The 17,425-nt window shown below is 47.1% G+C and overlaps 2 protein-coding genes across 9 annotated transcripts in view; one reads left to right on the forward strand and one right to left on the reverse strand.

Annotated features, from left to right (window-relative positions):
* TM6SF1 (transmembrane 6 superfamily member 1) overlaps positions 1-16,649 on the forward strand; it is a 62,253-nt gene extending 45,604 nt beyond the window's left edge. For 4 of the 8 annotated variants that reach the window (XM_058665531.1, XM_058665530.1, XM_004594587.3 and 1 more), the window contains 4 exons: positions 1,059-1,163; positions 1,689-1,781; positions 1,903-2,022; positions 9,524-10,413. In XM_058665531.1, coding sequence (XP_058521514.1) covers positions 1,059-1,163; positions 1,689-1,781; positions 1,903-2,022; positions 9,524-9,715 — 510 coding nt within the window. In that variant the 3' untranslated portion in view covers positions 9,716-10,413. Of the gene's footprint in view, positions 1-1,058; positions 1,164-1,688; positions 1,782-1,902; positions 2,023-9,523; positions 10,414-15,845; positions 16,303-16,420 lie in introns of those variants that run through there. The other 4 variants (XR_009245574.1, XR_009245575.1, XM_058665528.1 and 1 more) reach the window with 4 other exon arrangements.
* HDGFL3 (HDGF like 3) overlaps positions 11,372-17,425 on the reverse strand; it is a 60,474-nt gene continuing 54,420 nt past the window's right edge. The window contains exon 6 of the mRNA XM_004594586.3: positions 11,372-12,563. Coding sequence (XP_004594643.1) covers positions 12,558-12,563 — 6 coding nt within the window. The 3' untranslated portion in view covers positions 11,372-12,557. The remainder of the gene's footprint in view (positions 12,564-17,425) is intronic.

The raw sequence follows: 17,425 nt of genomic DNA on the forward strand, positions 1-17,425 counted from the left end.
ACACACACACGCTGTGGTGAACGGTTCGGCACCTGCTGTGCCAACCCAGGCTGGCACAATGGCAACTGAAACACCCTGCTTTTGGTTAATTGAAAGGACTGAGGGGGGAGCTCAGAAGATGGCACATAGAGTGCCCTTGGCTCCAGCGCTTACAGTGTCCCACCCCCTAGCGTCAGCAAGGGTGTTCATGTTCTCAATCGGATGGCATTGTTGAGCACCCTTATTTTTAGTGCGAAGACAGTGATAGCTGGGGGCTGACGGGAGCCCCGATTCAGGCTCGGCTTGCACAGCAGCTTGCAGACTGATCAGCCTTCACAAACCTGGCCCGTTAAGCCAGCCTTGTTGGGCCCTAGCTTCAGGAACTCCTTAGCAGTACTGAAGAAAGTAAAAGAGAGAGAAAGATCTTCCATCTGCTTGTTCATTCCCCAAATGGACCATCCTCAGTTGCTTTCTCAGGCCATAAGCAGGGAACTGGATCAAAAGTGGAGAAACTTGGACATGAACTGGTACCTGTATAGAATGCTGGCACTGCAGGTGGCAGCTCAGTGTGCTATACCACAGCTCTGGCCCCTCCAGAAAAATGTGTAAGAATGTAAAAAAGTGCTTTTAATAGATGTAGATGTTGAGGGCAAAAAGAACAAATGTAAGCTTTGTTTAATCCATGGAGTTTTAGTTTTGTGAAAAAAAAAATCGTGACTATATGAGTGTGTATTTTTATATGCAGGCCAGGAAAGCATTTCAAGTATTAGTGGTCTAGCATGTTGCTGGATCACTTTTTCAGATTGTACTTTGCAAATGAGCACACTTAACTTTATAATCCTCCAAGTGGCATTGAGGAAAAAAAAATATCTCCAAGAGATGGGGGACAAGGGATGCCATCTCCTCCTTCCCTTTGATGAGGGAAGTGGGGCTGGAGGGAGGCCACACTCGCCCTGAAGTCCCCGGGCTAGTGAGGCAGGCCGAATCGGGACTCCTGTCACCATCTGTCACAGTGACATCTGACATCTTGGTAGTTTCCAGCACTGGAGCCTGCAGTCTAACCACGCCCTCTGTTTCAGGTCGTGCAAGAAGCACAAGCGAAGGACCTACTGCGAAGACCGCTGGACCTCGTGCTGGTCGCATGTCTCCTACTGGCCACTGGCTTCTGCCTCTTCAGAGGCCTGGTGAGGCGGCCTCATGCCCTGTTCCCTGCTCCCTGCTGCTCTCCTGCCTGGGCCTGGGGTTGGGGCTTGCTCATCTCACAATGCCCCCTTAGGCACATCTCTGCCCAGAATTCTGCTTCTCTTAGTTGAGTGCCGCTGGAGAAGTAGCCATCACAGCCTCAGGATTCCAGCGTCAGCATTTTGGGTGACAGCACCCATGCGACCTTGGGTGTAGGCAGTGGGGAATGGGACTGAGGCAGGGGGTAGAAGGAGGAAGGCAGACCCACAGTGTCTTTGTGTGTAAGGCCCGCGCCAACGTTGCTTGCACGGGCTACCTTGAACACAGGGAGCTTGAGGCTGTGGCTATGTTTGGCTGCGGCCCATTCACGTTTGGGGCACTGGGGCATTTCATCTTTTTTTTTTTTTTTCTGTTTTCCCTCTTCTCTGCATTTAAAGAAAAGACCTGGAGACCAGGGAGTTGGGGTCTGGCCGACCTACAGAGCTGGATGTGGTTGTCTCTTTACCCTGAATTCTTTGTGTTCTCAGATCGCCTTGGACTGCCCGGCTGAGTTCTGCCGGATGTACACTCAGTTCCAAGAGCCCTACCTCAAGGACCCCGCCGCATACCCCAAGATTCAGGTCAGCCTGGGCTGGGGCCCAACGTTTTCTTCTAATAGAGTTTTCCCCCTTAAACAGCAGCAGCATCAGGACAGCTGGGTCCTGTGGCTAACTGTAAATCCGCCTGCTCTTTCCCATTCAGATGTTGGCGTACCTGTTCTATTCTGTCCCGTACTTCGTGATGGCGCTGTATGGCTTGCTGGTTCCTGGCTGCTCCTGGATGCCTGACCTCACGCTGCTGCACGCTGGAGGCGTTGCTCAGGTATAAGGCCAGCTCCCTCGGGGACAGACTCCTTGGTGGGCCAGCTGTGGGGCTGATGTGGGATGTGTGCATTTGCCTAGCTCAGCGTGGAGGGGGAGGCTGTTACCCAGACATGGGAGAGAGCAGTCCCTTAGGACGAGGCCTTTGTGCCTTGGCATTTTACTTAAGTCTCTGCTAGGGGAGAGGGATGGTAGGGCAGCCGGCAGATGTCACACCCCTGGCAAGTGTCCCTGGTTGTCGCCTAGGACGGCTGCCCAGGCTAGGGTGCTTGGACTGTCACGGTGGCCATCTCAAGGTCAAACCCTCAGAATTCTACTTTGCTATGAGACCCATAGAGCCAGGGCAACTGACTTAAAATATACTTTTGTTCCTGCCAAGTGAGGCCTGTCATGTCCCGGCCAGCACTTCGCCAGGTCCCCGTCTCTGTGACACCTTGCCTCCTGGAATCGGTATGAAATTGTCTGTGGTGTTACCACGCTAAGCACAAAAGTGACACTTAGCCAAGAGTCTGCTCTTCTGGCTAAGGACATGAAGTAATGTTATCTCCTTTTAGAAAAGATAGGATAGTCTTTTAATTCTGTCTTTCTGTATGGTTATATACTTGAGTATATAAACACCTCAGATTTTGCAGAGTTGAAAAACACCACTTTTATGGGGGGGGGGATGGATTTGAATTCCATCCTTCCGATCTGAGACAGTTCACAATAAAGTTAGGTAAATACCAAATTAACGGTGAAGTTAACATTGGAGGTGTGGATGGACTTGAAGGAATGGGTCCAGTTCTTTCCTGAGGGACCTGGGAAGGTCCCTGTCTGCATGCCCCCACCAAACCCCTGGTGCCTCAGCCAGCGTTGGGGTTTTTGTTCCTCTGCAGCCCCTACTTCCAGTCTAAAACAGCACTTGAGCCTCCCTACAACTCCCCTCTTCTGATCTTTCTATTCTGTTTGCATGCATTACCCTCTCCCCACCTAGTCCCATCTCTAGGTCTGGCCAGTTGTCTGCAGAGTAATTCCCAAATCCATCCATTTTCTCCCAGCTCCACTGCACTGGCCTGAGTTTACACAGGGTGGAGGGTGTGGGGTGGGGTGGTGGGCACCCATATTGTTTCGCTGTGTCCTGTTGCCGTCATGCCCAGTGGCTTCCCACAACTGAACTTCATTTTTTATGCCTTCAGAGTTTGTATGGGGTGGTTTTCAGGGGTCTCGCCTGGCACCGAGGCGCCAGCATGGGGACTGGTGATGCCGCAGGAGGCACCCAGCTGGATGAATTCCCGGTTCTTTCTCTGTCGCTGCCCACTGGAAGCACAGGCTGAGCATGGCCTGAGGCTGTGGCTACTGCACGACAGAATAGCAAAGGGACATGCCGTGACACTGCAGTGCCCCCACTTCTGCTGCATGTCCCCGGGCTCCATGTGGCTAGCTGCAGCGGAGCGCTGTGGGGCGAAGATGCTGTAGTGTGGCACGGGGCAGCTGCAACCCTTCGGGGCCAGGGGAGGAGGCACAGGCATGTGTGCTGAGCTCTGGGCTGGGCTTTGTGGGCTTGAGTCTCTCCAGGAAGCATTTAGGCTTAGGAGGGAGCAGCTCAGGGGGCACAGTCAGTCCTGGCTTTTGTTGGCCTACCACCCCAGCTCTGCTCTTATGTTTTTCCAGCACAGAGGGCCTCCCGTCTCTGGCCAGCCTTGCTTTATTATAGATGTTTCTTTTATTTAATTTTAAAGGTTTATTAATTTTACTTGAAAGATCGATTTAGAGAAAAGGAGGAGATACAGAGATCTGTTTGGTTCACTCCCCAAATGGCCAAATTGGCCGGAGCTGAACTGATACAAAGCCAGGAGGTGGGAGCTTCTTTCAGGTCTCCTGTGTGAGTGCAGGGCCTGAGTACTTGGGCCGTCCTCTGCGTCCTCCCAGGCTGTAAGCAGGGAAATGGAGCAGCTAGGATGCCAGTGCTACATGGCAGAGGTTTCGCACTGACCCCCTTACAGATTTTCTTTGAGAAAGATACACAAGCAAGATCTCCAGATGGCCAGTAGGTGGTGGTGGGCCAGGCCAAAAGCAGGAGCCAAGAAGTCAGTGTATGTCTCCCACACGGGTGGCAGCGACCCAGCAAACTGAGCCGTCACCTGCCCTACCTCCCAGGGTGCACAGGAGCAGAAAGCTGGAATGGGAGCAGACACTTAAGGGGTGGGCTCCAGCCCTGGCATCCCAAGCAGCATCTTCTAGATGCTAAGCCAGATACCAGCCCCGTCATCCAGTCTCGGCTCACCCTGTGCTGGCTGCTGGGACAGCAGGAGTGTTGTTAGCGAGGAGGCTGGCCAAAGAGGTCCCTCGTGGGGTTTGGTCTAAACTCAGGACACAACTGGAGAATTAGGCAAAACAGCCTAAGACAGGGCTTGTCCTGTGGACATAGTCAGAAGTTAGGCTCAGGAAGGTTCCAGCTCGGGAGCTGGTAGGTGAATTGGCTGTAGGAAGGAGAGCCCGACTCTGCCAGTGGAACCCTTGTGGAAGACAGTGGGGACTGCAGACTGACAGATGGTGGCAAGGCCCTGCAGGGACTCCTGGGCACAGCCAGAAGCTCCTCTCTCCCCAGTAAGATACCCAGAGCCAGGGCCTCAGGCTCAGGGCCAGATCCTGTCAGCGTCACAAAGCTGTTTGTCCCATCCCATGGGTGAGGGTGGCCTCAATCAAGAGCCAGGTGTCTTGTTATCCCAGGGGCCTTTGGCTGGGCTCTAATTGACTTGTTGTATTTAGCCTAAAGGAAAAAGCAGAAATGCATATACTTAGAATTCCAAATTCCAGGCATATAGTTTGCTTTGGGAAGGAGTTTTATCTTGGGAGAGCATCTGATCCATCTGTCCCAGAAGGACCCTCACAATCCTCGCCAGCACCCCGTGGGCTCATACTGCCATTCCCGAGAAACCTTGTGCATTCACAATCTGACCAACTTCATGAGCACCTGCTCTTATGGAAAGACAGCAGTCCCAGAACACGTACAATTTAAGAAAAACAGAATCTTTGAAAAAGTTTTGGATCAGTTTAGGTAGGCGGAAGAAAACCTATAGGGAAGTTACTGGGTCCCTGAATGTAGATGCTAAGAGTTTGCTAGGACTGAAGGTAGGATTTCCACCTTCAGAAATCAAAAGAGCTATCAAGATGTAAAAAAAAAAAAAAATAGAATGCTAAAACACAGGACAGATTTGACAGGCTTCCACTGGAGACTTAGTCATAACCAACTACCTCTTTTTAAAAAATTATTTGAAAAACAGTGTTAAGAGAGGGAAAAAAAAAAAAAAAGAAAGAGAAAGGAAGACCTTCTGTCTACTGGTTCCCTTCTTGAATGTCTGCCAAGGCTGGGCCAGGCTGAAGCCAGAGCTCAGGAGCTTCATCTGGGTCTCCCGTGTGGATACAGGGGCCCCAGTGTTGGAGCCATCTGCTGCTGCTTTCGCTGGCACATGAGCGAGGAACTGGATTGGGAGCAAGCGGCCAGGACTTGAAAGGTGGCCCGTACGAAATGCTGGTACCACAAGGAGTTGGCTTTACTTGCCCTGCCACGACTCTGCCCTCCCCAGCTATCTTTTCATAGAAAATCCTTACCATGGGGCTGAGGTTGATTCTGGCTTAGAAAGTATTATGGGCTGCTCAAGTCCACTTGTTCCACTTGTTTTTTTTCCTTTAAAGCAACTGAAGCACACTCGGCCCTCTGAATCTGCAGGTTCTACACCTGGAGATTTGACCAACTGTAGATGGGAAGAGTACAAGTTTATAATGGCTTAACTTACAAGACTGAACTTTTTTAGTCTTCTTTTGGTCATTCCCCAAATGACACAGTCTAACATTTACACAGCATTTGCATGGTATTGGTTCCCACATTGCCATTAAGGATGATTTAATGTATTCAGGCGGGAGGGACTGGCAGAGGTCATATGCAAATATGGTACTGCTTTACAGAAATGACTTGACCATCCTTGGGGCCTGGGGGATGGGAGCATCCACTCTGCTGGAGTAGTACTGGCAACGTGGTCAGAGGCCTGCGCTCTGGGGGCTGCTGCTGGGTTCAGACCCTGGCCCGTCACAGAGGCCTGCACTCTGGGGGCAGCTGGGTTCAGACCCCGGCCTGTCACAGAGGCCTGCGCTCTGGGGGCTGCTGGGTTCAGACCCTGGCCTGTCACCTGCAGTCCGGGTGGCCCTGGTTTCTTCGCCTCGTTTCCTCTCCTGGGAGTGGAGGGCAGTCGGAGCAGCTTCCCAGCAGAGTGGCTGAGAATCCACTGAGGAAATACACGTGCAGGGCTTTGGGCGGTGTGCGGCGCTGCATTTCTCTTCTCTGTTACTGTTCTCACGGCTAGATAACAGATTACAGGAGAAATGCCTTCTGCTGCTTATGTGATTGGTCCTTAGACAGCCAAACCTTCACCTATGTGTGCTGCACATAAGGTTCTAGAAACAGCTTCAGGACAGACAGTGGACTCTGCTCTCAAAGTGGGGTGAGATCCACTGGTCTGGGCACTGGCTGTCCTCACCAGCCCACACCCCGCTAGCAGTCCCATGCGCCCTCTCAGTGGGGCTGGAGGCTTAACTGAGGATGCTCTGGGTGTGCAGCTGACTTCACTGGGTTTCTTACTTTTTCTTTTGCAAACCTTTAATACCAGGAAACAAAGCTTTAGGAGAGCGGGGATAATGGGATGGGGTGGGAGTGGGCAGTGTGTTTCTGCCAGTCTCATTACTGACCAACTCTACTTAGTATTAAAATCAGACTTTGGGGTTTAACATGTTTACATGCATACTGTCCTTTGGTGCACATGAGCAACAGCAGAAGGTCAGCAAGGGGATTTAAAGAGCCCAGGTGTTCAGTAAGAGCAAGCCCCAGGTCACGAGCAGGTGTTGTAGTTAGGCTGGGCACTGTCTGAAGCACGTTACAGCTAGGAAGTGGGTTCCCATGCCTCGCCCAATGCTCTGAACTACTTCACTGTGCTGCTCAGAAAACCAAGAGAGCATGATTCTAGATTAGCTGTGTTCACACCCCACACTGGCCTCGCAGCCTGGCCTCCGTCCAGGCGTTCACCTCGGTTGTCAAGATTCACAGACACCCACAACATCTGCAGTTTCTTCAGTTCTTCCTCACACAGCCAGCAATGACTCAGTCACCCTCTCCAAGTCATCTCTGTAGGATAATGCTATTAAGATGCAATTTTCCTGTGGGCCTTTAGTGGTTTACCTTCTAATCACGCATTAAAACAAAACAAAACAAAAAAACCACAAAACCTTGGAGCCTAAAATATTTCTTTAAAGTTGAAAGTGATTTAGAATGAAGTGGAAGAAAAGTTTGTTAGGGATGCGACCTCATGGTACTGCATTCTGGAGAAATGTCTGGCTTGTACCTGTAATCTGGGCCACAAGCCAGCACAGGACTCCCTGGGCCCTGGCAGGACACACGGGCTGGGCTCTTAAGACCTTAGGAGGAGATCCCACCCCCTCCCATGACCCATCATTGTCACACTGGAAGGGAGGAATCCTTAGGTGAGACTGAGGTTTAATTTTGACAGGATTCCCTTTGGGGAGACATACACGACATGGTTGGGTGCCCACCGTAAACAGAGCACCTGTGGAGTGCCAGGTTCTGAGCAGACCCACAGACGCCCTGGCGATCCTGCTGTAGCCCGATAGCCATGAGACCACTGTTGTTGAATGTTTATTGAGCTCTAACAATGCGACAGGTGCCACACACAACATCAGACACAGGACCTGCCCCTGGGGCTCACAATCTAAGGACATAAATCATTTTCTGTAATGTTGCTGTGAGTTTGCTGTCTGTGATAGAATGAGGTATTAACTGCACTGGTCAATGTTAAGAAACAGGCCTACGGAATCACAGGCTTTTTTGCAGGCTTCCCTGTCAAGAAGGCATGGCTGCTCATTTCTCTCAGCAAAGGCTGGCATCTCACTGATTCTGGTGTCTGTGATGTGTACTAGAGTCTTAAGATACAGCCATCAAACCCCTGTTTCAGAAGTGTAGGGTTCAAAACTGGCTACTAGTCCAGAAGGAAAAGCTTGGCTAATGACTCAGAAAAACACTGCTGTTCAAAATAGGCTTGAGGCAAAGTGCAACAGGAGCCAGGCTCCTGTATGTCCACCACAGGTGTGCCCCAGGGCAGCCCCACACTTGGTCCTTGTAGCCCCGAGGAGCAGGTACACTTGCTGGTTTGGTTTGGGCGTCTACCCCCGGAGGTGTCTCGAGGCAGAGCCCTCTCTTTGGGGCTGCTGGGTTGCAATGCTGGCAATCCATGTCACACTAGTTCCTAACGCGATAGTTAGCACACATGTGCCAGAGGTATTGAGAATTGTGGTATTTTATCCAGTTCCAGTCCAGTACCTGCCACGGGTACCAATCCATAAAGCTGGTGCCTAGAAAAGCCTGCCGTTCTGTCTGGGGAAGGCAGTGGCTTTTTAGCTCTGCAAACCAACTTGGGTTCCTGTGGAAGAAACCCACGTGACATGCTGAAAGCCAGTCCTCTTTAGTTTGTTATGTCCGTGACTTCAGACTGCACGTCTTCCATCTCTTCACTGTGATCCTGACAAACCAGTGATTCACTACTTGTCATCTTTAGATTCCTCATCTGTTACTCACACGCACTCTGAATTCCGGCAAGGTAAGAAAATGCAGACTCCAGGGTTGTGTTTTGTAACAACAAATGTCTCTGGCGAAAAGTTCTCATAGCTTTTAATCTTGCTGCTGTCAGAAGCACCCTTGCAAACAGCTTTCCTCTGTGCTTAAGCAAAGTATAAAAAAGACAGGCCGGCACAGGCTTGTGTTCTGAGCAAGAACATGAGGACAAGTCACCCCTCGGAATACTTCCGCTGCCTTGGTGACACGTGGCCTATGCGTGCACCTGTCACTGGGTACACAGCCACTGCACTCTTGCCCTCACCGAAGCTGTGAGCAACCTCACCTTAGAAAACAACCCTTGGTATTTCTTAAGTTGCCTTAAAACCAAATACATGAATGAATAAATAAACAACAATTCCACACTGAAAGGGTTTTGAGCTCTTGCTCCAAGGTGTCCATCAAAGGCTGAGAAATGAGGCTAAGGGACCCAGTACTTCTCTTTATTGGTTTATTATGCTAAAAACTGAAAAAGAAAAAACCTGTGCTTTCTTCCACTTTTATTGGAACACAGCTTGTGAACCATGATTGTTATTGTAGGATCTCCAGGATGCACATCAGAAAAAAAATTTTGAGTTTATCCAGATTTTTCTGTTGAATCACTGGTATCTGGGCTGGGGCAGCACGCCTGGTGTGACGCAGCCCCACTGGAGAAGGTGTAACGATGGGATAGCTGTTAGCAGGAATGGCCTGAATGGTGATGAGAGGGAATCCGACTGAAGACTGCGGGTCTTCGGAAGGCGTCTCGCGTGTGGATGAGGTTGATTTTTGGGGCACTCCAAACTCACCTGTCGTCCGCCTCCACGCACATGCCCTGCTTACCCATGTTTTTGTTTTAATGCAACAGGCTCAGTTTTCTCACATTGGTGCTTCTCTTCATGCTAGAACTGCTTATGTCTACAGAGTCCCCGAAGAAGCAAAACTTCTTTTTTTAGCATTAAACATAGCATACGGAGTTCTTCCTCAGCTCCTGGCCTACCGGTGCATCTACAAACCCGAGTTCTTCATAAAAACAAAGGCAGATGAGAAAGTGGAATAAAAAGACGCCCGGCTTGACATTCTTCCTCTGCTCCCTGATTTTTGTTACCCTGGTACTTTGTCCCATGGTGTTCTCCCTTCATTCCCGAATACTTAAGACTACACAAATTAAAAAAAAAAAGTAAACTCCTGCTCTGTACTTTATGCCTGAACTATATGACGTGGTATTTTGTAGGTAAATTTTTCTTTGAAGGGAGATTCAAGTTGTTGAGAAAGTTTGTTTAAAGAAATATATTTGAAATTATTTATGAATGAATGACCGTTTATCTCAATGCTCTGTTTGCTAATAAATAGCTGTCAAGTGTGGAACGCTACAATCTAATCACCTACAATAGTGAGCATGAAAATGAAACTACTCAAAAGTGAGTATGATCCATGCATATAAAAAGTTCAGACTAGCCAATGCAGGTTGGAGAGACAACTATTTACCAGACATACACGCCTTATCATGAACCTCAATTTGCAGGTCAAATCATCAGAATATTTCACAAATGTTTGGAAAATGTTTTCCCAGGGAAAGTTCAAAATTGGCTTTTACTAGTTTGTGTGTGTGTGTATGTATGTATGTGTGTGAATCTAAGTAGCTAAAGAGAGAGTAACTTTACCACTACCTTTAATTAACATTGGTTTTACTGGTGGCTGGAAATGTTTATATTATATTTCTGTGTGTATTTTTAATAAAATTATTTTTGGCCTTTTATGAAGATAAACCTTATTTGATTTGAAATTTTTTTTCTTCCCATGGCAAGTTCTGGCTTTTTATTTAAGGAAATTTGTTAGTTAATATGTTCCAGTTAAAATGCTATCTGAGGTGGGTGCACTTGGCCCGGGGCTGAGGCTGCCGTGCCCCCAGCAGAGCACCCCGGTTGGACTGCTGGCTCTGGCCGCTCACTCCAGCTTCCAACCAGTGCAGGCCCCAGGAAGCACTGGGGACAGCCACGCGGCCAGCCCTGCCCCTGGGGGAGACCTGCAGGGAGCTCCCAGTTCCTGGCTGCAGCCTCAGCCCCTCTCTGCCTGCCGTGGGCCTTTGGGGAGTGAACCAGTGAATGGGAGTCCTGTGTGTCTGTCTTTGCAAACTATATCTATATTCTCCTGATGCTGTAGTCTGAGCAATGAAGTCTGATGAGTTATTTTCATTCACTGTCAAAATAAGCTGAAGCCATTCAAATTAAAAAGCACCTTTTCAAGAAGAACTGGATTAGCATTCCTGTTGTCTTTTGGGGAACTTTCCATATTTGGAACTGTGTATAACAGAGAAAATCATTGCTAAATGAGAGAAACAGACCACAAAGGCAGCTGCTGCCTCAGTGTGTCCCTGCGCGTTCCCTCAGCTGTCATCATTATTACCACCACCATCATCATCGATGGACCTAAGCTCTCAGATCTTACATTTTATGTTCATGTTATTTATTAGCTCTTGGTCAAGAGAACCAAAATCAAATGGGATTAAATAAGATACAAATTAATGCATGGATAAAATCAAGTGTGTAATTTCAACGCTTCCTTACATGTGCAAGAAAAGTGTGTATTCACCTCTCTTAACCCCACCTCAAGGGTTTTCAAATAACCAAAAACCCAGTGTTTAAAACAAACAAACAAACCAAAAAAAAACACAAAAAAACCCTCACCTGCACTTGATTCTACCGTAAACCTGCTGTTAACAATTTTTGTTTTTAATATGAATTACATTAATACCTCACATTACATATATGAAGCCAAATTACACTAACTTAGTGTTTACAACCTCAAATCTTACTCCCAGTACACATTCCAATAAATTTATTCTGTAAAAACAATACATTTTTTTGTTGTTTTTGATTTTTTTCTTTACAGTAAACTTTTCAACTACAAACCTTGAATACGAGAAAGATGTTCCAAGGACAAGCATAATAGGATTGATAAAACCCAAACTGACTAAATGTATTTTCACAATATAAGCTGGCATAAAAATAAATAAAATTTTCTATTATCACAATAGCAACAATAATGTACACATAATAATGGTTTATGGATGAATGTCAACTATTCTACTTCTAGTTTCAAAAGAAAACAGTTCATTTTAAAAGTCTGTTTAAAAGTCAGTGTTTCATCTGGTTTCCCACAGGGCTGTTGCTGATTACAGCTATAAAATGGAGTGTCCACCTGGAGTGATTTGCTCAAATTGTGTTGGCACTGGGAAAAAATAAATCATTGCCTTTATTTTGGAGTAACACAAAGAGACTCACTAACTTCACATACAGAAACTCAAGTTTGTATACATAACAACATGAGTTTTGAGAAGTATAAGCTGTCAGCTAGCTATTTCTAATACAGAATAGGTATTTTACAATGTGGTTAAACTTTACACATGGCCTCAAAACTGAAGGACAATTTTAATAAATCTTCAATATACCAATGTTATGCATCTAGGAATTAGTTCCTGGGTTTGTTAGGAAATCTCACCCTTACGCATTATGTTGAGTGGTACTCTAAAAAAATGCGAGTATTTAACAAAGTGTTTGGTGATGGTGGGAGAAGGCAGCAGAAACAGAACAGAACTGCCTTGGGACAAGGATCCTAGACATGTACAAGTCTGTGCAGAAGTCTTGACCATCCTCAGTGGTTAAGGGCAACTTCATGCAGCCAAGTAACAGGAAATTAAGTCAACAACCTTAAAAAAGGCTAAAATGTCTTTTGTTTTTCCCCAAACACAAACAGGAATGTGAATAATGCACATATAAACTGGGGTTCTGTCAATAACAACAATGACTATGTATTGGTTCATATTAAATCCAAGAATATCAGATAACCAAACATACAACCTTCTTGTGGTTTCTCTTAATATGCAGCATTCATTCTAGTGGTTAGGTCTGTAAAAAGAAAGAAAGAAAATAAACCTTTAGATGATGTGGGATACTAGCTGTGGGAGCGACCTGCACCTGCACAGTACAGAAGTAGGTCCTCTGAGATGTCCACCTGCTTGACGCCTGGCTACAGGCTGATGGAAACGTGGCACTATGCTGTCTGCCAGGGCGCAGGGCGCAGGGCGCAGGCCTGTGCGCTCCTTCAAACTGATGTGCTCCATGTCTGTGGGGACTATGTTGTCAGCAAGCTAAGTTTGCATATAATTTAAAAAGCACTTGGAACGTGAACAAATTATTAAGTATTTACATCTTAATTACTTGTGATACATGACTCTGAAATATAGGAGTTAACCAAGCAAAGATGTACAAAGTCTGACTTACTGCTTTTGAAAACATGAGAAAGACAAAATTCAAATATTCCATTTAATGAGATGATCTGTTTCATCTGGGACCCAGTTGAAGTGGTGCTAGGTTCTGTTTCTCCATAGGAATGCTATTTTTGTTTTTCTCATCATTAACCCAAACATATTCAATTAAAACTCTCTAGTAACACTCTCATGGGATGAAAGGAAGAGGAAACTCAGGTCCTAGACATCTTTAAAAACAAACAAACAAAGCAGCCCGTTTGAAGTTGTTTTTTCCTCTAAGTGTGAACGCAGGTGTGCACACTCGTTTGAAGTTGTTTCTTCCTCTAAGTGTGAGCACAGGTGTGCACACTCATTTGAAGTTGTTTTTTCCTCTAAGTGTGAACACAGATGTGCACACTCGTGGGGATGTGCTCACTTGGACAGCCAAACCTGTCCAAGTCTGTACACAGGTGATTCCAGAATCTTCTAAGGAAGAAAAGTCGCAAGACCCTCACGATGACAGAAATATATTTCTGTCTCCCAAAACAAGACAATCTTTTTTAAAAAATCACATGTAAAACCTGTGAATTTGCCCAATGACTCCCGATTACCTATTAACAACACTAAAGAAACATGATATTTAACAGATGCTTTGGAAGAAGACACCCATTAGAAAACTGAAAAAGTTTTGTGGAAGGTCCGTAGCTACAACTTGTCTACCCTGCAGAACAGCATTGGGATTCATCTCACAGCAGTCTCAAGATGAGGATTTTTTTTTTTTTTTTTTTTTTTTTTTTTAGTCTTTAAACAAGATGCTATAAAATGGGTGCATACAATACAAAAAAAAAAAAAAAAATTCTTGCACCACAATCACCTCCACATCTACGTACTGAAAAACAGACGGTGTTACTTCGTCTAACAGTAGCTATGTGGCCACGGTGCTTTGGTGGCTGTGAGGCTCCCATGTGCAGGTCACACTGTGGAGTCTAATCCCTGTTCCCGTCAGGATCTGCAGGTGAGGCATGCTGATACAAGGGCAAGGACGCTGGGATAGAGTGAGCAAAGCTGGGAGGCGGCCGGAGCACCGGTCGTAGGTGAAAATGTGCTTCTGTTAAGACTGGTATTTGGCAATTTGTAAAACATCAAATGACCTATCACTTCAAGGAAAAGAACGACAGTGTTTGTTGCCAATGATAAAATGTGAGTGTTCAGTGCTCGCTCTGACACCACATACAGTGTTTAAGTGAAAATAAGAATTATGCATTCTTCATGACTGACAGATTCCCATCACTTAAAAAACTTCTGAAGAGGTAGGTGGTAATATTAAAAAATGATTAAAATATTTTATAATTAAGTATATCAATAGCTCAGCAAAGCATTATCTCCCAAGTTGGTCAAAGCTATTCCAATTGCCAGATGTCCAGTGGTTTTTTGAAAAACTCAAGATTCTACATTGCCACTTTGAAAAAATGGCCATTTATAGCATTTGTGTAATATTAAATAATATCTACAATTATCTGGAAGGATTTTTAAAAATAAACAGTTCAAATTTATTTTCATTTTACTGGAAAGGCAGTGATAGGTTGAGAGAGAGAGATCACTCCCGCATTGACTGTGTCACTCCCAAATGCCTGCAACAACCAGGGCAGGCCGGGTAACGCCAGGAGTCTAAAACTCAAGGCACACCTCAGACAGGCTGCAGGGACCAGGGACTGAGCCCTCACATGCTGCCTTCCTGAGGGCTGGAAGCAGAGGAACTGGGATGTGAACCAGGGGCTTAAATGTGCAATGTGAGCACCCTAGGGGCCATGACAGCTGTGCCAAGTGCCTGCCCAAAGACACACTAAAATATTCCTACATATATGTCTGTCCAGTTTCCTTCCTTTTACACAGCACAGCAGACAAAATGCAGGAGTCATGAGACTCCTCCCACTGTCTTCTATTAAGCCAGACACTAAAGAGATTTGTAAAATGTAAAATAATGGCATTCTCCCAAAACATTTTTTTGGGGAAAATATAATTATTTTCATAAAAACATGTTCTTATTATCATTTAACAACACTTAAATCTTCTGATTTCTAATAAAGTACAAATAGTATTAGCACATGTAAATGACGTTCCATGGGACTTCTAATGACTGCTAGCAGCCTTGAGAATGACAGGAGATGAGATGGGAAGGGCACTGCATGCTGTGGCAGGCCTGGGGAGACACAGAGGGGCCAGAATGCAGGAAGGACCACAGAGTCAGGCTGGAGGCTGCTGAATGGGTACAGTGATGCCGTGCCCCCCTCCGGACCTCTGTCCTCAGCCCCCTCCCAGTTGCCAGGCAGCCTTGCGGTGTGGGAGCCTGACCAGCTAGAGCCAGCTCTAACCCCGTGTCAGCAGACACGTCCAAGAGGTATATGGAAGTTTCTGGCAGGGCCTTCAGCCGTCCCTGCTTTGCACTGGTCACACCCCTTGTAATCCTGTCCCTGGGCATGGGCTGGGTTGCTTGGCTTCTGATAAACAGGAAGAAGCTGAGGTGATGGGCGTCACTCATGAGGTGAGGTTACAAACAGCTGGCTTCTGTCCTGCTTGGAGTGTTCTCTCCTGGGCCCCTTTCCTGTGCTCTGATGAAGCCAGCTAAGTCCTGAGCCACCTTCTTCGAACCCACAGGCAGCGAGCTAAGGGAGGCTTCAGGCTAACAGTGGTTCTCAGTCCAACACCCCTGGAGGGAGATGGGAGAGGCCTCCCCAGAGTGAGCCTTCAGATGTCTGGAGCATCCATGGACAACTCACTGAAGGTTTGTCAGGCCCAGATACACGGGACTCAGGAGGTTGCACTTGTCTGGAAAGCCATGCTAGAAGCTGATTTTTCATTTATTTCTAAAAAGGTCTTTATTTGAGAGAAAGAGCGAGAGGACAGAAGAGTGCTTCCATTCGTTGGTTTCCTCCTCTAACAGCCCTGCAGCAGGAGCCTGGCCCTCAATCCAGGTCTCCTGTGATGCCAGGAACCCAGCAGTACTGGAAGCACTACCACGGCCTCTTAGGGCCTGATAATGAGCAGGAAGCTGCAGCCAGGAACTGAATGCAGGTACTCTGAAGTGAGATGCAGGTAAGCTACCATCCTTTTGTTTCTTTTGTTGAGGAAAAAAGAAATGGAGGGGGGCACACCTACCTCCTGGCTCACTCCCCAAGCATCTCCAAGAGGTCCAGTGCCAGGAACTCAGTCTCCACTGGGGTGGTGCTATAACCTGCTGTGCCACAAGGCAGCATGAGGCAGGCCTATGTTCAAGGGCATCAAACCCAGGCACTCCCACAGGGGTGTGGGCATTGTAGCAGTGCCTTCACCACTGGGCCAGATGCCTGGGACAGTAAAGGCTTCTTCAGGCCCACAAGGCTTTAGGATAATCTGTTATATGGTAGGAGATAATAGAGAAGGTCTAAGCCAGTCAGTGCATGGTGGTCCCTGAGAGGTTTCGGGGCAAGGGGGCTGTGGGAGCAGAGGGTCCTCTGGTAAAAACTTCTCTTTCCTCAGCAATCCTCAGCCTCGGCACTCTACTGCCCGGGGACCTGCAGGCTCTCCATCCCCACGTCCTTCATCCTCGCTTGCTGCTGAAGGCTCCATCACTGGTGGGCTCTCATCCTCCGTGAGTCTTGTCCATGACCTGCCTGGTCTCCCACCAGCTCCCTACTTTCCCACAGCTTTCCCACTAGGCTCCCTGAAATGGCAGTTAGCCATTGTTATCTCTGACATTCCTAACCTGAGTCTCTTAAGACATTCCACGTACCAGCTCATTCCATCTTGGTACCCCTAAAGGCAGTGCCACTTTTTGGCAACTCTCCCAAATGGTGTCTCTCTGCTGTGGCTGCTGCTCTTACGGCTGATCCTGCAGGAAGGAAGGTGCCGCCTTGCTCTTCACTGCTTTGTCTGTTATTTTTTTTTTTTTATAGATTTTTTTTTTTAATTGGAAAGTCATATATCCAGAGAGGAGAGACAGAGAGGAAGATCTTCAGCCCAAAGACTTGGGCTGTCTTCGACTGCTTTCCCAGGCCACAAGCAGGGAGCTGGATGGGAAGTGCGGCCGCTGGGATTAGAACCGGCGCCCAAATGGGATCCCGGAGTGTGCAAGGTGAGGACTTTAGCCTCTAGGCTACTGTGCCAGGCCCTTAACTGATGTTGCTAAGTCATTCTTCCTCTACCTTGCGCTCTTATTCCCTGAAAAAGATTCTTCCTAGCACTGAGTCTCAATATTATAAACCACTCTTACTACTATCATCTATCTGCAGAGCCCTGGACTATCCTTACCCCTTAGAGGATTTTCTTCTGGCCCACTGTTAGGCAACATCCATGCATACCACCTTCCCAGCACTCTGACCTCTCTCAGTTCCTTGGCATCTCATCCTCCAAACATGGTTATATTTTAGACAAGAAGTCTATGGTGACTGGGAGGATCTGCATATATGATTTTAGGTCACTATTTTGGGGATCAAATCATGGGGTCATTTTAGGTTTTCTAAGACTTGAACAGTTTATTTAATG

The sequence above is a fragment of the Ochotona princeps genome, chromosome 6 (assembly GCF_030435755.1).
Source record: "Ochotona princeps isolate mOchPri1 chromosome 6, mOchPri1.hap1, whole genome shotgun sequence".
NCBI lineage: Eukaryota > Metazoa > Chordata > Mammalia > Lagomorpha > Ochotonidae > Ochotona > Ochotona princeps.